The sequence below is a fragment of the Saccopteryx leptura genome, chromosome 4 (assembly GCF_036850995.1).
Source record: "Saccopteryx leptura isolate mSacLep1 chromosome 4, mSacLep1_pri_phased_curated, whole genome shotgun sequence".
In the NCBI taxonomy this organism is placed as follows: Eukaryota; Metazoa; Chordata; class Mammalia; order Chiroptera; family Emballonuridae; genus Saccopteryx; species Saccopteryx leptura.
The window spans coordinates 126496917-126514970 of record NC_089506.1 but is presented as its reverse complement, the minus strand read 5'-3'; the positions used below and the strand labels follow the sequence as shown (position 1 = coordinate 126514970).

General features: G+C 48.4%; 1 protein-coding gene and 1 non-coding gene across 4 annotated transcripts in view; both read right to left on the bottom strand.

The window, feature by feature from the left end:
* FOXK2 (forkhead box K2) overlaps nt 1–17050 on the bottom strand; it is an 80451-nt gene extending 63401 nt beyond the window's left edge. For 2 of the 3 annotated variants that reach the window (XM_066381675.1, XM_066381673.1), the window contains exon 1: nt 16533–17050. In XM_066381675.1, coding sequence (XP_066237772.1) covers nt 16533–16936 — 404 coding nt within the window. In that variant the 5' untranslated portion in view covers nt 16937–17050. Of the gene's footprint in view, nt 1–16279 lie in introns of all 3 variants that reach the window. The other variant, XM_066381674.1, reaches the window with a different exon arrangement.
* TRNAT-CGU (transfer RNA threonine (anticodon CGU)) lies at nt 7914–7989 on the bottom strand. The gene has a single exon. It is a non-coding gene; the product is annotated as a tRNA-Thr (tRNA).
* Nucleotides 17051–18054: the final 1004 nt, after the last annotated feature.

Sequence of the window (18054 nt, the reverse complement as noted above, 5' to 3'; positions counted from 1 at the left end):
AAGCTGTTTGCTATCTTAACTATAGCCTTGATTTTTGCAACCTTATCCTTGGCAAATCCTTTGAGGTCATGGATGAAGCTCATGAGTGTCTCCTTCCAGATGCCATCCTTGGTAACATTACCTCAAGGCCAAGCAAGGCCCTCGATGCAGTCATAGATGTAATCCTGCCAGATTTAGTCTTCTCAGTGTCTTCCTCAAGTACAGTGATAGCCTGGGCAAAGATATTCCTCAGGTAGTAGGCCTTAAAAGCTACTGTAACTCCTTGATTCATTTGATCAAAGAGATGATGTTTAGAGAAACACCACTCTGATACTGGGATGATCACCAACGGAGGATACCAGGAACATTATTAAAAGTAAGCAAAATCTTAAAAGGTATGTTATTCTCCAAACAGTATTAACCATTTTGCTGGCATAGCAATTCAGGAGGGCAGCTTGGAAGAGAGAAGCATTTTCATTTGTGACTTATTGCTTCTGTAGGACACTCAAGAGTGTGATTATGGACATGCTTGAAGGCCCTGGGTTCGCACTGTGCCAGATGACAAAGGGTTGCAACTTGTAGCCTGCAACACTGCTCTAAGCAACATTGTCCTTAAAAGCCTTGAGCCTGACCAGGCGGTGGCGCAGTGGATAGAGCGTCGAACTGGGATGCGGAGGACCCAGGTTTGAGACCCTGAGATTGCCAGCTTGAGTGAGGGCTCATCTGGTTTGAGCAAAGCTCACCAGCTTGGACCCAAGGTCACTGGCTCGAGCAACAGGTTACTTGGTCTGCTGTAGCCCCAGTCAAGGCACATACGAGAAAGCAATCAGGCCCTGGGCGGTTGGCTCAGTGGTAGAGTGTCGGCCTGGCGTGCAGAAGTCCCGGGTTCAATTCCCGGCCAGGGCACACAGGAGAAGCGCCCATCTGCTTCTCCACCCCTCCCCCTCTCCTTCCTCTCTGTCTCTCTCTTCCCCTCCCGCATCCGAGGCTCCATTGGAGCAAAGATGGCCCGGGCGCTGGGGATGGCTCCTTGGCCTCTGCCCCAGGCGCTAGAATGGCTCTGGTCGCGATAGAGCGACGTCCCGGAAAGGCAGAACATCGCCCCCTGGTGGGCGTGCCGGGTGGATCCCGGTCGGGCGCATGCGGGAGTCTGTCTGTCTATCCCCGTTTCCAGCTTCAGAAAAATACAAAAAAAAAAAGAAAGCAATCAATAAACAACTAAGATGTCACAACGAAAAACTGATGATTGACGCTTCTCATCTCTCTCCGTTCCTGTCTGTCTGTCCCTATCTACCCCTCTCTCTCTCTTCTGGAAAAAAAAAAAAAAAAGCCTTGAAACTTGGCACTGACTTGGCCTCCTTATGGATGAAAGTTCTTTCTGATATCCTTTTCCAAAATAGGAAAGTTTCATCCATACTGAGTATTCCTCCAGTCAGCTTCTCTAGTTTCCAAAAATTCTTCAGCTGCCTTTGCAGACTCACCATTCATTTTTAATTAATTAATTTTATTTTATTTTTTTAACAGAGAGTGAGTCAGAGAAAGGGATAGAACAGGTACAGACAGACAGGAATGGAGAGAGATGAGAAGCATTAATCATTAGTTTTTTATTGCACGTTGCAACACTTTAGTTGTTCATTGATTGCTTTCTCATATGTGCCTTGACCGTGGGCCTTCAGCAGACCAAGTAACCCTTGCTTGAGCCAGTGACCTTGGGTTCAAGCTGGTAGGATCTTGCTCAAACCAGATGAGCCGACACTCAAGCTGGCGACCCCGGGGTCTCGAACCTGGGTCCTCTGCATCCCAGTCCGATGCTCTATCCATTGCGCAACCGCCTGGTCAGGCTCACCATTCACTTTCACATTATGTAATGGATAACAATTCCTGAATCATTTAAACCAGCCAGAGTCAGCAGTAAATTAAACATCATAGTTGGATCCAGCCTTTCCTTCCAACATTACAAACTTTTTTTTTTTTTTTTTGTATTTTTCTGAAGCTGGAAATGGGGAGAGACAGTCAGACAGACTCCCGCATGGGCCCGACCGGGATCTACCCGGCACGCCCACCAGGGGGCGACGCTCTGCCCACCAGGGGGCGATGCTCTGCCCCTCCGGGGCGTCGCTCTGTCGTGACTAGAGCCATTCTAGCGCCTGAGGCAGGGCCACAGAGCCATCCCCAGCGCACGGGCCATCTTTGCTCCAATGGAGCCTCAGCTGCGGGAGGGGAAGAGAGAGACAGAGAGGAAGGAGAGGGGGAGGCGTGGAGAAGCAGATAGGCGCTTCTCCTGTGTGCCCTGGCCGGGAATCGAACCCAGGACTTCTGCACGCCAGGCCAACGCTCTAACAAACTTTTTGCTTCAGCCATGATCATCATGGTGCTGAGACGGATAGCTTCTGTGTCTGGTCTTCAATCCAGGTCATTACAAGTTTCTCCAATGTTGACATAAGCCAGGGGTCCCCAAACTATGGTTCACAGGCCGCATGCGTCTCCCTGAGGCCATTTATCCGGCCCCCGCCGCACTTCTGGAAGGGGCACCTCTTTCATTGGTGGTCGGTATGTGGAGTACTGTATGTGGTGGTGCCGCAAAGTGCGGTGTCACTCACATACAGTACTACTTCACGTAACGTGGAACGCACGGGTCACGGCTCTGGAAGCCCGTCATATCACTTGTTATGGCTAACAGTGACAAATATGGAACCGGACACTGACCATCTCATTAGCCAAAAGCAGGCCCATAATTCCCATTAAAATACGGTCAGTTTGTTGACTTAAATTTACTTGTTCTTTATTTTAAATATTGTATTTGTTCCCGTTTTGTTTTTTTACTTTAAAATAAGATATGTGCAGTGTGCATAGGGATTTGTTCATAGTTTTTTTTTATAGTCCGGCCCTCCAACGGTCTGAGGGACAGTGAACTGGCCCCGTGTAAAAAGTTTGGGGACCCCTGGCCCTGGCCGGTTGGCTCAGTGGTAGAGCGTCGGCCTGGCGTGCAGAAGTCCCGGGTTCGATTCCCGGCCAGGGCACACAGGAGAAGTGCCCATCTGCTTCTCCACCCCTCCCCCTCTCCTTCCTCTGTCTCTCTCTTCCCCTCCCGCAGCCGAGGCTCCATTGGAGCAAAGATGGCTCGGGCGCTGGGGATGGCTCCTTGGCCTCTGCCCCAGGCGCTGGAGTGGCTCTGGTCGCGACAGAGCGATGCCCCGGAGGGGCAGATCATCGCCCCCTGGTGGGCAGAGCGTCGCCCCCTGGTGGGCGTGCCGGGTGGATCCCGGTCAGGCACATGCGGGAGTCTGACTGTCTCTTCCCGTTTCCAGCTTCAGAAAAATACAAAAAAAAAAAAAAAATACAACAACAAAAAAAAGTTTGGGGACCCCTGACATAAGCCCTTCTTGAACTTTTGTTAGTCTTGTTGCTTCAATGAAGCAGATCCTTTTGTAGTTTTGGTCACTTTTTTGTTCTTCACAATCATAGCTGTGGAGAAATGGGACACTGACTGGCAAGCAATACCTATCACTGATTTTCTCCCTCTGCAGTCTTTAATCAATTCCAGGTCAATCACTCAATGTGGCCTCTTCCTGGGAACTTCAGCAGTAGATTTCGTATACTCAGAGGCCACAATGAATAAAAGAACATCAGATTAAATCAAACACAAGCAAAAATGATACAATCAAGAAAAACATGGTAAACACAAAATAGAGTGCCAGTGTAACATGTCATACTGTTCTATAGCAATTTTTTTATAAGTAGAAAGAGTACACTTCAAAATAACAACAAAGAGTATATGTAGTACAGTAAATACATAAACCAGTATCAGTTGTTTATTATCACCATCAAGTATACATACTGTATATAACTATCTACTACACTTTTATATGAATGGCAGAGCAGGTCTGTCTACACTTTACACCAGCATCACCACAAACACCCAAGTAATGGCTTGACTACAAGCTCATGGCAGTTATAACATCACTAGGCAATAGTTTTTCAGCTCCATTAAGATCTTATGAGACCACTGTCATATATGCTATATGCAGTTCATTGTTGACCAAAATGTTATGCAGTGCATGAATGTATTAGTGGCAAATACTATGATAAAACACATGGCAGCCATCTTTCAGTGTGGTTGTGGAGACACTAATGTCACACTCACATTTCATTTTCCAGGGAAACCAATACCACAAAACACTGAAACCACTCCACCAGAACAGCTCAATGTCTTTTTCTCCCATTTACCATAAATGTTTTCAGAATGATTTTATCGACCTAATTAAAGCCAATGGATATGCCTCCGAGTACACATTCCAAGGGAGAGAACATTAGGCCGCGTTCTGTCTTTCCAAAGCTGCAAAGGGGGGGCTCCATATTAGGCTTCGTGTGAGAAAATGCCTGCCACTGTACTGAAACCAATGAATGCTCTGGTCACTTCAAGGTTTTAATCAGGCACCACACAAAGGGTTAAGACTGATGTCCCACTATTATCAACTGCTAGACTACTGTGCTCCAGGAGGTCTCCATCACCCCACTACTGACATTCAGGGCTGGATCATTACTGTAGTGTGTGTGTGTGCTGGATCATTACTGTAGTGTGTGTGTGTGTGTGTGTGTGTGTGTGTGTGTGTGTGTGTGTGTGTTGGGGGGGGGTGCTGTCCTGTGCCTTGTAGGACTTAGCATCCCTGGCCCAGCACACTAGGTACCCCCGCCATGAGCCAACCCAACATGCCTCTAGATATTGCCAAATGTTGCAGGGAAGGAGGGTGCCCTGGTGAGAACCACTGTTCTACAGCAAGTCCTCACTTAATGTCGTCAATAAATTCTGTGACTGTAGCAAATCGATTTATAAGAAAACTAGTCAAGGCTCTGGCCAGTTGGCTCAGCAGTAGAGCATGAGCCCGGTGTGTGGAGGTCCCGGGTTCGATTCCCAGTAGGGCACACAGGAGAAGCTCCCATCTCCTTCTCCACCCTTCCCCCTCTCCTTCTTCTCTATCTCTCTTCCCCTCATGCAGCAAAGGCTCCATTGGAGCAAAGTTGACCCAGGCACTGAGGACGGCTCCATGGCCTCCGCCTCAGGTGCTAGAATGGCTCTGGCTGCAACAAAGTGGCACCCCAGATGGGCAGAGCATCACCCTCTGGTGGGCATGCCGGGTAGATCCTGGTGGGGCACATGTGGTAATCTGTTACCGGCTTCTAACTTCAGAAAAATACAAAAAAACAAACCAAAAAAAACTAGTCAAGCATTCTGTCCCACATTACAAACTATAGCAAGAACCAAATATCTAATATCCCTATGAAATTTTCAGTGGAGTTCCTTCCCTGTTCCCAACAAAGGGGTTGAGATATAAGACCAAACATACACTCTAGAAACTGATGCATGCTGGGAAAGGCTGCTTCCTAAAAGGTGCTGCCTAATCTCCCCACAGCCACTTCCTGGGACAACAGCAGTAACACCTTGTCCCGGCACTCAAACTGTTTCAAATCATCAGAGTTGTGATGTGTGCCTTAAACATGCCCAGGTGTATTGGCGTTCAATAGAAAATTTTAAAATCCTCATTAAAGTAGCCTGACCTGTGGTGACTCAGTGGATCAAGCGTCGACCTAGAACGCTGAGGTCACCGGTTCGAAACCCTGCACTTGTCTGGTCAAGGCACATATGGGAGCTGATGCTTCCAGTTCCTCCCCTCCTGCTCTCTCTCTCTCTCTTTTCTCTCTCTCTCTCTCCTCTCTAAAATGAATTTTTAAAAAATCCTCATTAGCCTGACTAGGCGGTGGCGCAGTGGATAGAGCGTCAGACTGGGATGCGGAAGACCCAGGTTCAAGACTCCGAGGTCGCCAGCTTGAGCACAGACTCATCTGGTTTGAGCAAAGCTCACCAGCTTGGACCCAAGGTCACTGGCTTGAGCAAGGGGTTACTCGGTCTGCTGAAGGCTCATGGTCAAGGCACATATGAGAAAGGAAGCAATGAACAACTAAGGTGTTGCAACAAAAAACTAATGATTGATGCTTCTCATCTCTCTCTGTTCCTGTCTGTCTGTTCCTCTCTCTCTGACTCTGTTAAAAAAAAAAAAAAATCCTCATTAAAAACTGGGACCAGAAGTGTGGGAGCTGAATTACTGCCTTATCAAGATATTGTAAACTACTCCAAAACCCAAACACAAAAGACAGAGCTACACAAAAATGTTAAACAAATTAAGAATACTATCTAAATAAATGCTTTCATTAAAGGCTTCCTTATTTTAGAAACCCTTTCCTTCATTTTCCAAAAATAATTTCTCCTCAGCAAAGCAAGAATTGTTGCATTTTCACCATGGAAAAACTTGCTATTACCCTAACAGCCTTACCTTGTGGAATATGTACACCAACTATGCATGAAGCTGTGTTGTGTCTCTGCGACTGTGGCTCTGATGGGACTTGCTGGTAGGTGAGGACCAGACAGGGAATCATGTCTGACTAGATGATCATCACGAGATGATCAGCACATGAGAATGGTCACAGAACAGTATTGTCCTAAATCAGCAGTCAATGGGAACATAATTTGGATATGTACCAAGTGATGATGATGGCTCTGTGCCATTTCTAAGTGGTACAAACACACTGAGGACCTGGTTCCCCCATGAGCAGCAGCAGGGCAGAAAGCTGAGTGAGAAGATGAGATACAACCTGCAAGCAGAAGGGGCTAATGTCAGGCTAGTTCTTCCTCAGAACAGCTCCATAATGCATCACTCCTAGCCTGCCTCGACTGCCTGGAGGCCTGCAGGGAAGCCCAGCTTCAGGTCCTCACATCCCCTGGAAAGAAACCCTGGCCCGAGTTTCAAAAATATACGTGGTTCGTTAGACTTAAATAGAAAAGTAGCCTAACAAAGAAAAACAGTATACTGTAAATGCAAATTTCTATGGCTGACAGAATAAAAAATATGTACCAGGCCCTTTCCTAACTAAGCCAAGGCAGAGCACTTTTCCTTTCCCCTGAAACAGGGAACATGTGGTAAGGCTGACAGGTTGGAACAGAGCCCTGCAAAGGGCAGAGCACCAAGATGGACTTCTCCAGGCCTGCCCACCAGAAACTGACCACCTCCCATGGCCAGTCTTTGACCTTAGGTCCTGGTAGGTAGAGGGGCAACTTCTCCTGGCTGAAGGAGTTTCAAACTTCGCTCACTACTCCCAAGAGGTACCTGATTAATTTACTGCATGCACGTATGCACGTGGAGCTATGAGCAAGGTGAACAACATTGGCCCTTGGGGCCATTTTCACCCACATGTCACATGTCTGTCACATTAGATCCTCACAGGCCCCTCCACACCAGGACACTGTGATAGACAAACACATGTGGCCCCTGATATCTAGCAGGGACCCAGGCTAATTGTGTCCCACAATGTCAGACAGTTATGATCCCCGTGTTACCAATGAGGGAACTAAAACTCAGACAGGTTAAGTGGCAGGGCTGGCATTTGGTCCAAGTCTGCCCAGCTCCACAGCCCATCCTCACCATCTCCTGGTACAGTTAGTCAGCATACAACTGACCTGTACGGTGACAGATCCCACCACATAGGCTTATTTCTGAAAATGTGTTAGAAATTCAAATTATTTCAAACCTAAACATTCTTTTTTTTTTTTTTTTGTATTTTTTTGTATTTTTCTGAAGCTGGAAACGGGGAGAGACAGTCAGACAGACTCCCGCATGCGCCCGACCGGGATCCACCCGGCACGCCCACCAGGGGTGACGCTCTGCCCACCAGGGGGCGATGCTCTGCCCCTCTGGGGCATCGCTCTGCCGAACGACCAGAGCCACTCTAGCGCCTGGGGCAGAGGCCAAGGAGCCATCCCCAGTGCCCGGGCCATCCTTGCTCCAATGGAGCCTTGGCTGCGGGAGGGGAAGAGAGAGACAGAGAGGAAGGAGGGGGTGGGGGTGGAGAAGCAAATGGGCGCTTCTCCTATGTGTCCTATGTGCCCTGGCCGGGAATCGAACCTGGATCCCCCGCACACGAGGCCGATGCTCTACCGCTGAGCCAACCGGCCAGGGCCAAACCTAAACATTCTTAAAGTACTCATTAAGTAAACATTAAAATCAACAAACTGAGTTTCACTCTTAGAAAAACTACTAAACACTTGGTGAAGAAGTGAGCTGGTTGTTGGGTTATTTTTAACTTAGTGAAGTAACAACTATGTTAAAATAGTTGCAATGTGTCCCCCAATGTCTAAAAATCAGTAATAAAAATGTATCTCCATTTGCCAAATGAATGCATACTGTATAGCTTTTGTTGTTGTTGTTGTTGCTGTATTTTTCCGAAGTTAGAAGCTAGGAGGCAGAGACAGACTCCTGCATGCCCCCGACCAGAAACCACCCAGCATACCCACCAGGGAACAATGCTCTGCCCATCCTTTGTGGCCGGAGCCATTTTAGTGCCTGAGGTGGAGGCCATGGAGTCGTCCTCAGTGCCGGGCCAACTTTGCTCCAATGGAGCCTTGGCTGTGGGAGGGGAAGAGATAGAGAGGTAGGAGAGGGGGAAGAGTGGAGAAGCAGATGGGTGCTTCTCCTGTTGCCCTGGCCGGGTATCAAACTTCCACACACTGGGCCGACGCTCTACCACGCTGAGCCAACCGGCTAGGGTCATACTGTGTAGCTTTTAAAGAAAAATGCAGCCTGACCTGTGGTGGCGCAGTGGATAAAGCGTCGACCTGGAAATGCTGAGGTCGCAGGTTTGAAACCCTGGGCTTGCCTGGTCAAGGCACATATGGGAGTTGATGCTTCCAGCTCCTCCCCCCCTTCTCTCTCTCTGTCTCTCCTCTCTCTCTCCCTCTCCTCTCTAAAATGAATAAAAAATAATTTAAAAAAAGAAAAATGCATAGTGGTCATTAAAAGCAATTAATTTATACACTAAGCATTTTTCAAAGCGCAAAGCACCCTAACCCCTCTACTATGCATATCTGCCATTACAGGTCATCCATTCCTGGGTCCCGGAGTCCTGCCATCCTGGTCCCCAGCTCTTAACTCTGCTTACAAGCTGGTAAAAATCTCAGGTCATAAAGTTAAGGCATTTCAGCCAACCCTACAGCCCTGAAACAAGAAAACATGCCATAGGCCCTGGCCGGTTGGCTCAGTGGTAGAGCGTCAGCCTAGCATGTGGAAGTCCCAGGTTCGATTCCCAGCCAGGGCACACAGGAGAAGCGCCCATCTACTTATCCACCCTTACCTCTCCTTTCTCTCTCTTTTCCCCTTCCACAGCCAAGGCTCCACTGCAGCAAAGTTGGCCTGGGCACTGAGGATGGCTCCATGGCCACCGCTTCAGGCACTAGAATGGCTCCGATTGCAATGGAGCAATGCCCCAGATGGACAGAGCATTGCCACCTACTAGGCTTGCCAGGTGGATCACGGTCGGGCACATGCAGCAGTCTGTCTCTCTGCCTCCCTGCTTCTCACTTTAGAAAACTTAAAAAAAAATAAAAGAAAACATGCCATAGATGTAAAGAACAAGCTGATGGCTGCCAAAAGTGGGGAGGGGGTGAGTACATAAAAAGGAAAAAGAAAAACACCAGGCCTCACTAGTAGCTCTGCTCATCTTCAAATAAGACAACTCATTTTACCTTTCTCTACCAGGAACTCTGTCCTCCTTCACAACTCATATGTCCACTCCTCAGGCGACCTGGACCTCAGCTGCATCCCTCAGTGGTTTCTTCACCCACATCAACCCTGGTGACCCACAGGGTTTTGACATCTAACCCTAACCTCACCTCCACTCTCCTTACAATACCCACCCCTACCCCACAGACACTTCTTACCTCGCACCCCTTCCTCACTTTCCAGTCTCAGAAGCAGCCTCCTTTCTTGTCCTTTAAAACATCCTGGCCTGGCCTGATTCAGGCGGTGGCACAGTGGATAGAGCGTCTGACTGGGATGCGGAGAACCCAGGTTCGAGACCCCGAGGTCACCAACTTGAGCACAGGCTCATCTAATTTGAGCAAAGGCTGGCCAGTTTGGACCCATGACTGGAGCGGGTGGGGGGGGGGGGGGTTACTCGGTCTCCTGAAGGCCCACGGTCAAGGGACATATGAGAAAGCAATCGGTGAACAACTAAAGTGTCGCAACGAAAAACTGATGATTGATGCTTCTTATCTCTCTCCGTTCCTGTCTGTATCCCTATCTCTGACTCTCTCTCTATGTAAAAAAAAAAAAAAAAAAAATCCTTAAAACATCCTGCTCTGATCAGGTGGTGGCACAGTGGATAGAGCATCGGACTTGGACACAGAGGACCCAGGTTCAAAACCCCGAGCGCGGGCTCATCCAGCTTGAACAAGGGATCATAGACATGACCCCATGGTCACTGGCTTGAGCCCAAAGGTTGCTGGCTTGAAGCCCATGGTCGCTGGCTTGAGCAAGGGGTCACTCGCTCTGCTGTAGACCTCCAGTCAAGGCACATGAGAAAGAATCAATGAAAAACTAAGGAGACTAAGGAGCCACAACAAAGAATTGATGCTTCTCATGTCTTTCCCTTCCTGTCTATCTGTCCTCCCTATCTGTCCCTCTCTCTGTCACAAAACAAAAAAAGAAAACGCCATGCTTTTTACTTAAAAATTTTTTGAATTTCTTTTGAATGCTGATGAACAGGAGATGCCAAATCTTTTTCTCCTGCAAACTACTACCTTCTTTATTTGATCCAGCTAATAACACTGTTTTGTCTTTTTCCAAATAGCTCCAGATATATGGAAAAGATTTATATAGGCGGATGGAGACCCTCAAACCCCTCAGCGAGATCTGACCATGGCCTTTAAGATACCAAGAGGCAGAAAAAGCCCAAGAGATCAGGGGAATTACCAGCTTTTAGGATACACCCTTAAAGGCTCCAACACCCCAAAGGGGTCTCATAGGACGCCATCTGGGTCCTGCTTCAATAGTGGAAAGGAAAGTCATTGAGCTAAAGCCTGCCAGACTTACATGTCTCTGCTGCGAGGAAACAGGGACACTGGAAGGTAGGCTTCTCCCTCGCCCCTCTAAGGGAAGGTTCAGTCTCTTCCAGCCCTGCTCCAGTCACCTGTGACCTAACCTTGCCCAGAATGCTGGGGTTTGCCACTGAAAGCTGAAGGTGCCCAGGGCCGTCGGCCCCATCTACGACACTGTGGACGAGCCTAGGGTATTTCTTCCAAGAAGCAGGTAAACTGATCTCACGTGCTCAAGGGCCACTTAACTATGTCTTGCCTGAATAGTCAGGTTTTTTATTCTTTCCTCAAAGATCTCTGTTGTGGGTGTTGATAATCCTATTTTCTGCTGCTTTGTTTAATATATAGTGTTTCCTTTATTCCTCCTACCTCAATGCCCCACTCATATTTCAGGCTGGGATCTACTCCTAATTTAGAGCTCTTTCCCCCTTTTGCCAACTTCTACTATGAATCTACCTTTGCCACCCAGCTTAGTGTATCCCAAGGTTTTCTTTAACAAGCCACAGTCACAGAGCTCCAGGGAAAAGCAACCTGGTCTCAACTCTCCAGGCAGAGGAGAACAGAAGCTCCATATCCACGCATGCTGCAGATGGCTTTTCCAGTCTACCTGAATCATTACCAGCTAGAAGCAGCGGTCATTGGGACTTGGACGTGAGCTGCAAAGTATAGAATTGTGACAACAATTCCAGTGCCATGCGGACTCTTCCTGGATATGGACTTTTCCTGGACTCCTGCTCCTTGTGACAGCTCATAACAGACTGAACTGGGGTTGGGTTGCATTTTTCAGGGATTTGGCATGGTGATGGGGCCAACTTGGACTTGGGGAACATGTTAAGGACACTACTCTTTTATGGATTCTTGCTGTATTGGCCAAGAGTTTGCTTAAAGGCTTTAAGCACTGTAAAAAAAAAATAGAAGACTGGATAAAGAAGATGTGGCACATATACACCATGGTATACTATTCAGCCATAAGAAATGATGACATCGGATCACTTACAACAAAATGGTGGGATCTTGATATTATACAGAGTGAAATAAGTAAATCAGAAAAAAACAGGAACTGCAGGATTCCATACATTGGTGGGACATTAAAAACGAGACTAAGAGACATGGACAAAAGTGTGGTGGTTATGGGGGGCAGGGGGAGAGAAGGAGGGAGAGGGGGAGGGGCACAAAGAAAACTAGATAGAAGGTGACGGAGGACAATCTGACTTTGGGTGATGGGTATGCAACAGAACTGAATGACAAGATAACCTGGACATGTTTTCTTTGAATATATGTACCCTGATATATTGATGTCACCCCATTAAAATAAAAATTTATTTATATATATATAAAAAAGAAAGCGCATCCGATCAACATGCCACTGCAGCTTGCTGGAGGCCAGCTCCTCCTTGGGCACATCCCATCTCATCCTTTCCCTCCTTCTGGTACTGCTATTCTCCAGGAATCTCAGTTATGCCCTATCCCCATTTCTAAGCAAGACCTAGCCACTTGAGTTACTGAGTTTTTCCTCTGAAGTCCCCACCTAGAAAGCTCCAGAAGCCACTGTCTGCCAGCTTCCCTCCAGTCCTCACCTTAGAGCAGGGGTCTCAAACTCAACTCAGCATGTGGGCTGCAGAGCAAGATCACAGCCGTTCGGCGGGCCGCACTAGGTCTACAAAAGGCAACTGTTACGCAACACTTTTCAGTGTCACAAAATGACCAGAAACTGTAGTTCATGGATTAGCATGCGGCCCGCGGGCCGCAAATTTGAGACCCCTGCCTTAGAGATTGCTATCTCTAAGTTAATGAGCAAGTCTTCAAATGTAACATTACCAAAATTCATCTGCAAGTTAGGACATGACACTGTAAAAAAAGGTGGTGTTGCTTGGCCCTGGCCGGTTGGCTCAGCGGTAGAGTGTCAGCCTGGCGTGCAGGGGACCCGGGTTCGATTCCCGGCCAGGGCACATAGGAGAAGCGCCCATTTGCTTCTCCACCCCCCCCCTCCTTCCTCTCTGTCTCTCTCTTCCCCTCCCGCAGCCAAGGCTCCATTGGAGCAAAGATGGCCTGGGTGCTGGGGATGGCTCCTTGGCCGCTGCCTCAGGCGCTAGAGTGGCTCTGGTTGAGGCAGAGCATCGCCCCCTGGTGGGCAGAGCGTTGCCCCTGGTGGGCATGCCGGGTGGATCCAGTCGCATGCGGGAGTCTGTCTGACTGTCTCTCCCCGTTTCCAGCTTCAGAAAAATACAAAAAAAAAAAAAAAAAAAAAGGTGGTGTTGCTTAACCATGAACTGACAGTTAATTAAGCCTAGGAACAGAACCACACTTCTTGTAAATACAGTGGTCCCTCACCATTTTGCAATTCACTTTTCACGGTCTCACTGTGTCACAGATTTTTAAATTGTATCTATCTAATTTTGTATTGCAGATTTCTCCCTATATTGCAGAATTTGGCAGTATACAGATTGTTTTTACATATTTATTATTTTAACTACTTCTGCAGTAAAATAAGTACAGGGAGTGTTTATAAGAGTGTGGGAAAGGTTTATAAGAGCATGGGAAGGGTTTATAAAGCCTTAAAATATATGTAAATAATAAAATAAATATAAGGTCACTAACTTTGTGGATTTTCACCTATCACGGTGAAACCTAACCCCCACAATAGATGAGGGAGCACTGTAATCACAATGGTAGTTTTGTATGTTAAATAGTTTGGAGTAATACATTCAATTTGAACTATTTATGTTTGGCTATTAGATATTATAGAATCTGATTGATCAAAAATATTGTCAAATTACTTGACATTTGAAAGTATAAACAACTGTTAAAGAGTTGCTTATTTTTATTTGTAAATTATATTTTGTTTGCTACCATGGCAACAAGAACAACATATCCAGAGATTCTGCCTAACCAATCTTGCTAACACACTTTACTGCTCACTCAGGTCCCAGACCAGGTCCTTAGACAAAGGAAAATCCTGTCCTCAAAGAGAACATTCTTCATTCTGTCCCTGACCTCCATTAAAACAATCCCCTACCATGACCAGGCAAACCTAATGCTCCACAACTTTCCCCAAGGTCCGTTCCAGCCTGAATTTCACCCTCCAGTGCCAAGCTGCCAGCTCAGCCACCCCTGCAAGGCCACCTCAACCTGCCCACTTCCAGAAGCCCTGCCCAGGTGGCCCAGGGCTCTCCCACTGAGCCCACAGCACAGATCCCCCATTACCAATAACTTCTGCACCTCCAGCCAAGTCAGACGCTCTCAGAGAGAAATGTTGCATTTTTCTACACATAGCCCTGCATACTTGGCCACAAAAATCAAGGATCTGTGGAAATCACTTGTTTTCTGGGAAAATCATAGGCCTTGACACTCTTGTACATACTCACCCTAACCTCCCCCCCAACATACACACATGCTGGACCATACTAGGCATGGGGCTCTCCAACCATGGTGGAACAGGTGCTTGTACCCAAATCTTACTCAAACCATTTAAAATGTCAACTATAGGTCACATCTCCATCTTTCTCTATTCCCCCCAAATACACTGAGTATTTTAACAAAATGATGAACCCTACTTTAAGCCTAAACTACTCATATACTCTTCCAAATGCTCTTTATGTTAAATCTTAATACTAACTACAAAATGTAAATTCATCTTAATGTTGGAATTGGAATACAATTCAGTAGGCAAATCTGAAATAAGCAATTATTTCAACCTCTGCAGTTGCTCTATATTACATGATTTTAAACTTACACATTTGTTTTAACTTCAAAAGAACTTGTAACATAAAATTGAATTTCATTTCCAACAAAATAATTTTAAGTTTGTCTACATTTAGCTAGTAGAGTTTCAACTGTCTTCACAGTTTATTCTCTTAACCTGTGTCTTTTACTATCCTACATTAAAAACTTAAAAATGGTGCCTTACAAAAAGGGAGGTGCTGCAAAGTCCTACCAGTTATCCACTTATTTCACGCTTTAAATGCCAAAATCCCTTGTGTGGAAAAATAGACTCCCATGTGCCAGAACAGGCAGAGGTTCCCAGGCCCTTGATTCTAGGGTTTGGCAGCCTTGAAGGCCCTGGGACTCTTCCCCACCCACAAGCTGAGGGGGAAGTCTCGGCCCTGCCTCCACCCCACAGATTTCTCCTTCGAAAGGCTCACTCTATTTCTCAAAAAGTCTTGCCTGACCAGGTGGCGGTGCAGTGGATAGAGCGTTGGACTGGGACGCAGAGGACCCAGGTTCGAAACCCGGAGGTCGTTGGCTTGAGCACAGGCTCATCCAACTTGAGTGCGGGCTTACCAGCTTCATTCAGCAAGGGGTTGCTGGCTTGAGCGTGGGTTCACATACTTGACCCCACGGTTGCTGGCTTGAAGCCCAAGGCCCTGGCTTGAGCAAGGGGTCCCTCGCTCTTCTGCAGCCCTCCTCCCACCAAGGCACACATGAGAAAGCAATCAATAAACAACTAATATGCTGCAATGAAGACTTGATGCCTGTCATCTCTCTCCCTTCCTGCCTTTCTGTCCCTGTCTTTCTTTGTCCTTCTCACTTAAAAAAAAATTTTTTTAAGTCTTAATTCTGCACCCTCCAGGCATTTCCATTTTTAGCATGTCAACACAAATGGTTTGGGCTGGATGGTAGCAACAATTTTCTTTATAACCTCAAAATCCTCAGAGTAAAGATATAATACCCTTTGTTGTGACATCAAGTTACTTGCAAACGAGTTACTATTGATTTTATGCAGTCTACAGTATGAAAATACATAAACACTGCTTTGAACTGAAATGCTCCCATCCAGGTTTAAGAAACTGTCCCCAACAACTAAAAACAGTTGTAGACAAGGGCTCCACTTGAGGTAAATAAGGAAGAAACACCTGAGGAATAATTAGCATTTCCTAGTAAACAAGTTGTTTTTCAAGCAAAGTAAATAATAACCTCATAAAACCACAGAAGCAAGCCGAACTGTTCTGCTGCCGGAGGGACAGTTCCCCGAGGCTCGCTTTATTAATACACCGTATGGCCTAATAATAATTACTAAATAATCATCTGACTTTTAAAACGTTATGTTAAAAGGATCCAGTTTTACCAAAATTTCAAGGTTCTAGGCAAAGATTTTAAAATCCATCATTCTTAAAGAGTTTTCAATTTTTAAGCTATCAAATATAGAGCTGAAGAAAAGGCGTCTGCCGCTTCAAGATCACACTTGAAATATTTCACAATTAAAAACCTGTAGAACGAAAAGGAAGGGACAAACCATCCTCACGAAAACACAAATTTTAGTTTCGGGCAGTTTCACCAACTAGCTTAACGTTTCTGTTCAGGTCTACCTACATTACAGGCTAGTTATGAAAAAGACATGCAAACTCCCAGAACACAGAGCCAAAAAAGCCCTGGACCCACGTGCACAGGAGCCTGAGCCTCAAGCTTCGGAGGGGGTAGGGGTGGGGGCTGCACTGCGTCCAGGTCGGAACACGCTGGGAGACTGGGGTCCGGCGGGATGAGAGTGGGCGTCGGGCCGGGGGTCTGAGGCACGCGGCCAGCGACTGTGCTCGGCCCCGGTAAGTGGGAAAGACGGACGGGTGGGGTCGGGTTTGTGCCGAGGACCAAGGCCGTGGTCGCGGGTCAGGGTCCGGGACTTCCGGCTCCCACTCACACGCGCGGCAGCTGCAGCGGCGGCGCCCCGCGCCTCTGGAACACGCCATCCACGAACACGCCGTTCTTGCCGAGGCAACGCAGGTAGAAGTCGCCGCCGGCGTCGGGCCCCGGCTGCGCTGAGAGCTCGGGGGCCGCCCCGCCATGGCCGCCGCCCGGGGGCGTGAAAATCTCCAGGTGGCGCCGCGAGATGAAGCTCGAGTGGCCCATGCTCACATCCACCGAGCCCTGCGACGAGTTGCGGCCGATGGTCACCGAGCGCTTCTTCATCAGATACTCGAACTCGCGGCCCTCGAGACGCGCCACTGCCCAGCCGCCCGGCGGGGACCCGCCGCCCGCGCCGCCGGCGGCCCCGCCGCCCGCGGAAGGCCCGCCCGCTCCCGGGAGCGCTGCGGCCGCCGCCATGGGCCTGCGCGGGCCGGCGCCTGCCGCCACCGCCGCCGCCACGGAGGTGAGGCCCAGCGAGGCCGCCCGCCGGCGAGCGACGAGCGGCGGCGAGGGGCGGGACACGCGCGGCGCGCTCCAGCGGCGCCGGGCCGCTGACGGACAGCCGCGCCCGCCAATAGGGACGACGCACGGCCGTGCTAACGGCGGCCAGCTAATGGCGAACCGCGCCGACCCAGCGCTCGCACGTCAGGCCGTGACGTCCGACGCAGGCGCGGCTTCGGCGGCCCGGAAAACCCGGACGGCGCAAGCCTGCCATGGAGCCGCCTACTGGCGCGCGGCCGGGCCGGGACCGGGTCAAGGTCGGTGCGCGGGCCAGGGCGACGTGACTCCTGTCCTGAGGCCAGCTGCTCCGCCGTCGGGTGGGACGCGCCGGCAGACGCCCATGGGCTGCAGTGTGCCCGGTCTCTGCTGTCTTCCGCAGAGCTCCAACAGCGGGGAACTGCTAGCTCTATCTAGTTAACCATTGATTACTGTCTGAGACCATCTAACAGCGACAGTTTCCATGTAGTCAGTTTTAACCACAGTTAAAATAATTAGCAAATGCCCCCAACATCATGAATGCCATGGTCCGGATGTGTCGTAATCGGTGAAAACCCTGCAGATGCGCGTGGGCACCTTGGACACCTCCGGACTAGAGCGCAGCACCCAGGGCCAGTCTTGCGGGCGCTCTCCGTGCACAACTGGGACTCTGTGCACAATACACCTGTCTTTAAGGAGTGGTACTTGATCAGAAGCAGGAAATACATTCAGCCTATAAAACGGGGACTATGGAGGGAAGGAATGTCAGTCCCAGGAGTAACAGCGTGGGCTCCAAGTGTGTCTTTGATAAACCACAATAAATTGCCCCCTTCATTTTTTGCTAGAGAAGGCATGGTGGACAACGAGGTCCACACAAGGAATTGTCATGAGGTCCAAGAGGAGCTGCCACATTCTGCCAACGTGGTGGCCCCCATCTACAGGACTAGCGGTCATCGCAGTGCTCCATTATTTGCTGATTAATTATGAAGAGCAATTAGAACAAAAAGATTAAAAAAAAACAGGAGATGTTCAGCGTGAGTGGAAAGAATTGAGAAGCT